This window comes from Oncorhynchus mykiss, chromosome 23 (genome assembly GCF_057628025.1).
Source record: "Oncorhynchus mykiss isolate SJ-2025 chromosome 23, ASM5762802v1, whole genome shotgun sequence".
NCBI lineage: Eukaryota > Metazoa > Chordata > Actinopteri > Salmoniformes > Salmonidae > Oncorhynchus > Oncorhynchus mykiss.
In genome coordinates this window covers 64,663,768-64,674,473 of record NC_143044.1, presented here as the reverse complement: position 1 = coordinate 64,674,473, position 10,706 = coordinate 64,663,768, and the positions used below count along the sequence as shown (strand labels likewise).

Here is a 10,706-nt window from a genome sequence, read left to right as displayed (position 1 = left end):
GATTTGATTTGGGGAGTTTCTCCGATTCTTCTCCTTTCAAGCTCTGTCAGTTTGGTGAGGAGCGTCGCTGCACAGATACTTTAAGGTCTATCCAGAGATGTTCGATCGGGTTCAAGTCCGAGCTCTGGACATTCAGATATTTGTTTAAGTACATTAGGAGACTTGTCCCAAAGCCACTCCTCCATTGTCTTGGCTGTGTGCTTAGGGTGGTTGTCCTGTTGGAAGGTGAACCTTTGCCCCAGTCTGAGGTCCTGAGTGCTCTGGAGCAGGTTTTTATCAAGGATCTCTCTGCACAGATCTTGGAATTTCGGGTTTGTTGAAAACAAAACATTTTACATTACAACCTATTTCTAAAAATAATGAAATAGTTTTTTTCCCCCTCATCAATCTACACATAATACCCCATAAATACAAAGCAAAAACAGGAATTTAGACATTTCTGCAAATTGATTAAAAAAAAAACTGAAATACCACATTTACATACGTATTCCAAATCAAACTTTATTTGTCACCTGAATACAACAAGTGTAGACTTTACTAGGAAATGCTGACTTACAAGCCCTTAACCAACAGTTCAGTAAAAAACTATATAAAAGGATCACAACATAACAATAACGAGGCTATATACAGAGTGTACCGGTACAGAGTCAATGTGGAGGCTATATACAGGGGGTACCGGTACAGAGGCAATGTGGAGGCTATATACAGGGGGTACCGGTACAGAGGCAATGTGGAGGCTATATACAGGGGGTACCGGTACAGAGGCAATGTGGAGGCTATATACAGGGGGTACCGGTACAGAGTCAATGTGGAGGCTATATACAGGGGGTACCGGTACAGAGGCAATGTGGAGGCTATATACAGGGGGTACCGGTACAGAGACAATGTGGAGGCTATATACAGGAGGTACCGGTACAGAGTCAATGTGGAGGCTATATACGGGGGATACTGGTACAGAGTCAGTGTGGAGGCTATATACAGAGTGTACCGGTACAGAGACAATGTGGAGGCTATATACAGGGGGGTACCGGTACAGAGACAATGTGGAGGCTATATACAGGGGGTACCGGTACAGAGACAATGTGGAGGCTATATACAGGGGATACCGGTACAGAGACAATGTGTAGGCTATATACAGAGTGTACCGGTACAGAGACAATGTGGAGGCTATATACAGGGGGTACCGGTACAGAGACAATGTGGAGGCTATATACAGAGTGTACCGGTACAGAGACAATGTGGAGGCTATATACAGGGGGTACCGGTACAGAGACAATGTGGAGGCTATATACAGGGGGTACCGGTACAGAGACAATGTGGAGGCTATATACAGGGGGTACCGGTACAGAGACAATGTGTAGGCTATATACAGGGGGTACCGGTACAGAGACAATGTGGAGGCTATATACAAGGGGTACCGGTACAGAGGCAATGTGGAGGCTATATACAGGGGATACCGGTACAGAGACAATGTGGAGGCTATATACAGGGGGTACCGGTACAGAGGCAATGTGTAGGCTATATACAGGGGGTACCGGTACAGAGGCAATGTGGAGGCTATATACAGAGTGTACCGGTACAGAGGCAATGTGGAGGCTATATACAGGGGGTACCGGTACAGAGTCAATGTGGAGACTATATACAGAGTGTACCGGTACAGAGTCAATGTGGAGGCTATATACAGGGGGTACCGGTACAGAGACAATGTGGAGGCTATATACAGGGGATACCGGTACAGAGACAATGTGGAGGCTATATACAGGGGATACCGGTACAGAGACAATGTGTAGGCTATATACAGAGTGTACCGGTACAGAGACAATGTGGAGGCTATATACAGGGGGTACCGGTACAGAGACAATGTGGAGGCTATATACAGAGTGTACCGGTACAGAGACAATGTGGAGGCTATATACAGGGGGTACCGGTACAGAGACAATGTGGAGGCTATATACAGGGGGTACCGGTACAGAGACAATGTGGAGGCTATATACAGGGGGTACCGGTACAGAGACAATGTGTAGGCTATATACAGGGGGTACCGGTACAGAGACAATGTGGAGGCTATATACAAGGGGTACCGGTACAGAGGCAATGTGGAGGCTATATACAGGGGATACCGGTACAGAGACAATGTGGAGGCTATATACAGGGGGTACCGGTACAGAGGCAATGTGTAGGCTATATACAGGGGGTACCGGTACAGAGGCAATGTGGAGGCTATATACAGAGTGTACCGGTACAGAGGCAATGTGGAGGCTATATACAGGGGGTACCGGTACAGAGTCAATGTGGAGACTATATACAGAGTGTACCGGTACAGAGTCAATGTGGAGGCTATATACAGGGGGTACCGGTACAGAGACAATGTGGAGGCTATATACAGGGGATACCGGTACAGAGACAATGTGGAGGCTATATACAGGGGGTACCGGTACAGAGGCAATGTGTAGGCTATATACAGGGGGTACCGGTACAGAGGCAATGTGTAGGCTATATACAGGGGGTACCGGTACAGAGTCAATGTAGAGGCTATATACGGGGGATACTGGTACAGAGTCAGTGTGGAGGCTATATACAGGGGGTACCGATACAGAGTCAATGTAGAGGCTGTATACAGGGGGTACCGGTACTGAGTCAATGTGGAGGCTATATACAGGGGGCACCGGTACAGAGGCAATGTGGAGGCTATATACAGGGGGTACCGGTACAGAGTCAATGTGGAGGCTATATACAGGGGGTACCGGTACAGAGTCAATGTGGAGGCTATATACAGGGGGTACCGGTACAGAGTCAATGTGGAGGCTATATACAGGGGGTACCGGTACTGAGTCAATGTGGAGGCTATATACAGGGGGTACCGGTACTGAGTCAATGTGGAGGCTATATACAGGGGGTACCGGTACTGAGTCAATGTGGAGGCTATATACATGGGGTACCGGTACTGAGTCAATGTGGAGGCTATATACAGGGGGTACCGGTACAGAGTCAATGTGGAGGCTATATACAGGGGGTACCGGTACAGAGTCAATGTGGAGACTATATACAGGGGGTACTGGTACAGAGTCAATGTGGAGGCTATATACAGGGGGTACCGGTACTGAGTCAATGTGGAGGCTATATACAGGGGGTACCGGTACTGAGTCAATGTGGAGGCTATATACAGGGGGTACCGGTACAGAGTCAATGTGGAGGCTATATACAGGGGGTACCGGTACTGAGTCAATGTGGAGACTATATACAGGGGGTACTGGTACAGAGTAAATGTGGAGGCTATATACAGAGTGTACCGGTACTAAGTCAATGTGGAGGCTATATACAGGGGGTACCGGTACTGAGTCAATGTGGAGGCTATATACAGGGGGTACCGGTACAGAGGCAATGTGGAGGCTATATACAGGGGGTACCGGTACAGAGTCAGTGTGGAGGCTATATACGGGGGATACTGGTACAGAGTCAGTGTGGAGGCTATATACAGGGGGTACCGATACAGAGTCAGTGTGGAGGCTATATACAGGGGTACTGGTACCGAGTCAGTGTGGAGGCTATATACAGGGGGTACCGATACAGAGTCAGTGTGGAGGCTATATACAGGGGGTACCGGTACCGAGTCAGTGTGGAGGCTATATACAGGGGATACTGGTACCGAGTCAGTGTGGAGGCTATATACAGGGGGTACTGGTACTGAGTCAGTGTGTAGGCTATATACAGGGAGGTACCGATACAGAGTCAGTGTGTAGGCTATATACAGGGGATACTGGTACCAAGTCAGTGTGGAGGGGTACATTGCGCATACCCCAGTTTCGGAATACCCGGTGTAGGCTATATTACATGGATTTATTAGACTTTTTTAAATGTAGATGTTCCAGAGGTCTGCATCAGTGGCCTGTGTGGAAGCCAGGAGATGCTAAGTGTGTTTGTTAATTACCATGAGACCGGCAGTTAACTGCATGACAATCACCGGCTGACGAGATTTCATGACCGCCACAGCCCTAGAGATGGATCATTGAACCTTCAAGGGCTCGACTACACCTCACAAAGATCTGATTTATGTTTAGTAAGTCCTCTCATTTATAGTCTGACTCACAGCAGGCAGGGTCTAATGGCCCAGTTGTGCGACAAGGGAATGCCCAGTTGATTGTAAGGATTTGGCATACCAATGTTCATATGCGATAAACATGAAGCTTACTCAGAAGTGTTCACATAATGTTAAAAATGTGTTTTGAATAAATGATGAAGTACCTGGTCTGTAGGGTATAAATATGGCTATGGGGTAATTTAGTACCTGGTCTGTAGGGTATAAATATGGCTATGGGGTAATCTAGTACCTGGTCTGTAGGGTATAAATATGGCTATGGGGTAATCTAGTACCTGGTCTGTAGGGTATAAATATGGCTATGGGGTAATCTAGTACCTGGTCTGTAGGGTATAAATATGGCTATGGGGTAATCTAGTACCTGGTCTGTAGGGTATAAATATGGCTATGGGGTAATCTAGTACCTGGTCTGTAGGGTATAAATATGGCTATGGGGTAATCTAGTACCTGGTCTGTAGGGTATAAATATGGCTATGGGGTAATCTAGTACCTGGTCTGTAGGGTATAAATATGGCTATGGGGTACTCTAGTACCTGGTCTGTAGGGTATAAATATGGCTATGGGGTAATCTAGTACCTGGTCTGTAGGGTATAAATATGGCTACGGGGTAATCTAGTACCTGGTCTGTAGGGTATAAATATGGCTATGGGGTAATCTAGTACCTGGTCTGTAGGGTATAAATATGGCTATTGGGTAATCTAGTGAAAGTACAATCCAATAACAAGGAGGCAGAAGGTGAGGTTAGACTATTTATTCCATGGTGCAATAAACAGGAACGCCATGTCAGCAGGTACCTTTACACATATGGGACGTGCTACATATGGGAGTGATGTGTGCTCTCCTTAACGTGCCCACCACCACTATACCCAATACACAATAAAATACAGACATTTTCTGTGACAGCACAATGCACATTATACTTCTTTTATGACAAAATCTGAAGACAGGTATGATATTATATTTTAGGTTATATCAGTGAAGAAAATGTGCTTAAAATGTCCTTTTACTCTGTTGGCACCATTTTGTCTTTGTTAAGAAAACATCTGAAACCCTACATCTTCAAACAGTATCTTAAATAATCCTCCTCCCCACCCACACACCCCCTTCTAGCTCGGACTCTACTGACAGCTACATTATTGAAGAAAAATGTCATAACATGGCTATATACAGGAAGTACCAGGTAATAACATGGTTATATACAGGAAGTACCAGGTAATACCATGGTTATATACAGGAAGTACCAGGTAATACCATGGCTATATACAGGAAGTACCAGGTAATAACATGGCTATATACAGGAAGTACCTGGTAATAACATGGCTATATACAGGAAGTACCAGGTAAAAACATGGCTATATACAGGGAGTACCAGGTAATAACATGGTTATATACAGGAAGTACCAGGTAACAACATGGCTATATACAGGAAGTACCAGGTAATACCATGGTTATATACAGGAAGTACCAGGTAATAACATGGTTATAAACAGGGAGTACCATGGCTATATACAGGAAGTACCAGGTAATAACATGGCTATATTTTTCAAATCAAATCAAATTTTATTTGTCACATACACATGGTTAGCAGATGTTAATGCGAGTGTAGCGAAATGCTTGTGCTTCTAGTTCCGACAATGCAGTAATAACAAGTAATCTAACTAACAATTCCAAAACTACTGTCTTGTACACAGTGTAAGGGGATAAAGAATATGTACATAAGGATATATGAATGAGTGATGGTACAGAGCAGCATAGGCAAGATACAGTAGATGGTATCGGGTACAGTATGTACAAATGAGATGAGTATGTAAACAAAGTGGCATAGTATAGTATAAAGTGGCTAGTGATACATGTATTACATAAGGATACCGTCGATGATATAGAGTACAGTATATACGTATGCATATGAGATGAATAATGTAGGGTAAGTAACATTTATATAAGGTAGCATTGTTTAAAGTGGCTAGTGATATATTTACATCATTTCCCATCAATTCCCATTATTAAAGTGGCTGGAGTTGAGTCAGTGTCAGTGTGTTGGCAGCAGCCACTCAGTGTTAGTGGTGGCTGTTTAACAGTCTGATGGCCTTGAGATAGAAGCTGTTTTTCAGTCTCTCGGTCCCAGCTTTGATGCACCTGTACTGACCTCGCCTTCTGGATGATAGCGGGGTGAACAGGCAGTGGCTCGGGTGGTTGATGTCCTTGATGATCTTTATGGCCTTCCTGTGACATCGGGTGGTGTAGGTGTCCTGGAGGGCAGGTAGTTTGCCCCCGGTGATGCGTTGTGCAGACCTCACTACCCTCTGGAGAGCCTTACGGTTGAGGGCGGTGCAGTTGCCATACCAGGCGGTGATACAGCCCGCCAGGATGCTCTCGATTGTGCATCTGTAGAAGTTTGTGAGTGCTTTTGGTGACAAGCCGAATTTCTTCAGCCTCCTGAGGTTGAAGAGGCGCTGCTGCGCCTTCTTCACGATGCTGTCTGTGTGAGTGGACCAATTCAGTTTGTCTGTGATGTGTATGCCGAGGAACTTAAAACTTGCTACCCTCTCCACTACTGTTCCATCGATGTGGATAGGGGGGTGTTCCCTCTGCTGTTTCCTGAAGTCCACAATCATCTCCTTAGTTTTGTTGACGTTGAGTGTGAGGTTGTTTTCCTGACACCACACTCCGAGGGCCCTCACCTCCTCCCTGTAGGCCGTCTCATCGTTGTTGGTAATCAAGCCTACCACTGTTGTGTCGTCCGCAAACTTGATGATTGAGTTGGAGGCGTGCGTGGCCACGCAGTCGTGGGTGAACAGGGAGTACAGGAGAGGGCTCAGAACGCAACCTTGTGGGGCCCCAGTGTTGAGGATCAGCGGGGAGGAGATGTTGTTGCCTACCCTCACCACCTGGGGGCGGCCCGTCAGGAAGTCCAGTACCCAGTTGCACAGGGCGGGGTCGAGACCCAGGGTCTCGAGCTTGATGACGAGCTTGGAGGGTACTATGGTGTTGAATGCCGAGCTGTAGTCGATGAACAGCATTCTCACATAGGTATTCCTCTTGTCCAGATGGGTTAGGGCAGTGTGCAGTGTGGTTGAGATTGCATCGTCTGTGGACCTATTTGGGCGGTAAGCAAATTGGAGTGGGTCTAGGGTGTCAGGTAGGGTGGAGGTGATATGGTCCTTGACTAGTCTCTCAAAGCACTTCAGGTAATACCATGGTTATATACAGGAAATACCAGGTAATAACATGGCTATATACAGGAAGTACCAGTACCGAGTCAATGTGCAGGGGTACCAGGTAATACCATGGTTATATACAGGGAGTACCAGGTAATAACATGGCTATATTTATTTTTTGGACCTTAATTTAACTTGATTTAATATACAGGGAGTTCTAGTACTGAGTCGATGTACAGGGATACCAGGTAATACCATGATTATATACAGGAAGTACCAGGTAATAACATGGCTATATACAGGGAGTACCAGGTAATACCATAGTTATATACAGGGAGTACCAGGTAATAACATGGCTATATACAGGAAGTACCAGGTACTAACGTGGCTATATACAGGGAGTACCACTACTGAGTGGATGTGCAGGGGTACCTCCACTCAGTACTGGTATTTCCTGTATATAGCCATGCTATCTTTACCCGTTATTCGTTATTCACTGTGTATTTATTCCTCGTGACTATTTCAATTTTGTATTTATCTATTTATCTATCTATCTATATCTTTGAATCTGCATTGTTGGTAAAGGTCTACTACACCTGTTTAAGGTCTACTACACCTGTTGATTATGAAGCATGTGACAAATAACATTTGATTAGATCTGATGGTTTGCCACCAGAGGTGAAAGTAGGAGCCTGCAGCATATTGTCACATTTCAAATGAAGCATTTACTGTCCTTGTCCTTTATTTGTGATGAAAATAGAGATGAACGTGATGAAAAGGCGACAGAGGTTTCATAGGAGCTGCGACACAGGGCGCAGCAGAGTAATCTGGTTACATCAACCGTCATTTAATTCATTTTTTCTGCTAATCCCTGCTCTATGTCCTCTGCCCTGAGGCTGAATAAACACACGTGGCCTGTTACATCAGTAACGCATTAATAATTAAATAACGTGTCTAATAGATAATGTCATGTTCTCTCCTTTTTCTCCATTTCTTTCCGTTTATCCACTGCGTCTCAGCGGGGACCGTTTGTCCAAGTAGTGCCGTGCCATGCTGCTGTGCTGAAGCTGCTTGAGCACTGGAAGGGGACCCGAGAGGAGCAGGGGAGGGGATCAGAGGAGGAAGGGAGGGGAGGAGGGGCGGGGAGCACTGAGCACAGCGAGTGACTGGACTGTGTATTGAAGGTGAAGATCAGTCCAGCACCACAAAGAGACAACAGTAGGAGACGTTGTAAAGGCCATGGAGGTTCCGCGTGTGGACGACAGCACCAGCAGCCCTGTCAGCCGTTGTGACGACATGATGAAGAACCTGAATTTGGACTTGATACAGCCGAGTGACAGGGAAGGTAAGTACCGGACCCCGGAGGGCAGCAGGGCTGAAGGAGCGCTGTGTAGCCTGCATTGGTCAAATCAAACTTTATTTGTCACTTGACCCTGCCGCCCTTACCGTGAAATGCTGACTTACAAGCCCTTAACTAACAGTGCAGTTCAAGAAGAGGTAAGAAAATATTTACCAAATAAACTAAATAAAAAAATAACACAATAACATAACAATAAGAGGCTATATACAGGGAGGGGGGGTAGAAGCTGTTTAGAAGCCTTGACCAATGTCAAATCTTTTCAGTCTCCTTAGGGGGATTAGGTTTTGTTGTGCCCTCTTCACAACTGTCTTGGTGAGTTTGGACCATTCTACTTTGTTGTTGATATGGACACCAAGGAACTTGAAACTCTCAACCTGCTCCACTACAGCCCCCTCGATGAGAATGGAGGCGTGCTCGGTCCTCCTTTTCCTGTAGTCCAGAATCATCTCCTTTGTCTTGATCATGTTGAGGAAGAGTTTGTTGTCCTGGCACCACACGGCCAGGTCTCTGACCTCCTCCCTATAGGCTGTCTCATCGTTGTCGGTGATCAGACCTACCACTTTTGTGTCATCGTCAAACTTAATGATGGTGTTGGAGACATGCTTGGCCGTGCAGTCATGAGTGAACAGGGAGTACAGGAGGGGACTGAGCACGCACCCATGAGGAGCCCCTGTGTTGAGGATCAGCGTGGCGGATGTGTTGTTACCTACCCTTACCACCTGGGGGTGGCCTGTCAGGAAGTCTAGGATCCAGTTGCAGAGGGAGGTGTTAAGTCCCAGGGTCCTTAGGTTATTGAGCGCTATGGTGTTGAATGCTGAGCTGTAGTCAATGAACAGCATTCTCACGTAGGTGTTCCTTTTGTTCAGGTGGGAAAGGGCAGTGTGGAGTGCAATAGAGATTACATCATCTATGGATCTTTTAGGACGGTATGCAAATTAGAGTGGGTCTAGGGTTTCTGGGATAATGGTGTTGATGTGAGCCATGACCAGCCTTTCAAAGCACTTCAAGCTACAGACGTGAGTGCTACGTGTCTGTAGTCATTTAGGCAGGTTGCCTTTGTGTTCTTGGGCACAGGGACTATGGTGGTGTGCTTGAAACATGTTGGTATCACAGACTCGGTCAGGGAGAGGTTGAAAATGTCAGTGAAGAGACTTGCCAGTTGGTCAGCGCATGCTCGGAGTACACGTCCTGGTAATCCGTCTGGCCCTGTGGCCTTGTGAATGTTGACCTGTAATAAGTCTAGGTCTTATTCACGTCAGCTACGGAGAGCGTGGTCACATGGTCGTCCGGAACAAATCAAATCTAATTGTATTTGTCACATGCGCCGAATACAATAGGTATTGTACAACAAGACCTTACAGTGAAATGCTTACTTACAAGCCCTTAACCAACAATGCAGTTTTAAGAAAATACCCCCCAAAAAGTAAGAGATAAGAATAACAAATAATTAAAGAGCAGTAGTAAATAACAATAGCGTGGCTATATACAGGGGGTATATAGTCTGGGTAGCCATTAGTCTGGGTAGCCATTTTGATTAGCTGTTCATGAGTCTTATGGCTTGGGGATAGAAGCTGTTTAGAAGCCTCTTTTACCTAGACTTGGTGCTCCGGTACCGCTTGCAGTGCGGTAGCAGAGAGAGCAGTCTATGACTAGGGTGGCTTGGAGTCTTTGACAATTTTTAGGGCCTTCCTCTGACAATGCCTGGTATAGAGGTCCAGGATGGCAGGAAGCTTAGCCCCGGTGATGTACTGGACCGTGTGCACTACCCTCTGTAGTGCCTTGTGGTTGGAGGCCGAGCAGTTTCCATACCAGGCAGAGATGCATCCCGTCAGGATGCTGGTTCTCTCATGCATGTTTCAGTGTTATTTGCCTCGAAGCGAGCATAGAAGTAGTTTAGCTCGCCTGGTAGGCTTGTGTCATTGGGCAGCTCACGGCTGTGCTTCCCTTTGTAGTCTGTAATGGTTTGCAAGCCCTGCCACATCCGACGAGCGTTGGAGCCGGTTTAGTACAATTCGATCTTAGTCCTGTATTGACACTTTGTCACGGGATACTAGGAGTGGAGGGTTGGAATCAGGCGCAGAGAGCAGGGTTC

The 10,706-nt window shown here is 46.2% G+C and overlaps 1 protein-coding gene across 1 annotated transcript in view; it reads left to right on the top strand.

Moving 5' to 3' along the window:
* Positions 1-8,407: 8,407 nt before the first annotated feature.
* Positions 8,408-10,706, top strand: part of phyhiplb (phytanoyl-CoA 2-hydroxylase interacting protein-like b) — a 28,558-nt gene continuing 26,259 nt past the window's right edge. Inside the window, exon 1 of the mRNA XM_036960370.2 lies at positions 8,408-8,599. Coding sequence (XP_036816265.1) covers positions 8,494-8,599 — 106 coding nt within the window. The 5' untranslated portion in view covers positions 8,408-8,493. The remainder of the gene's footprint in view (positions 8,600-10,706) is intronic.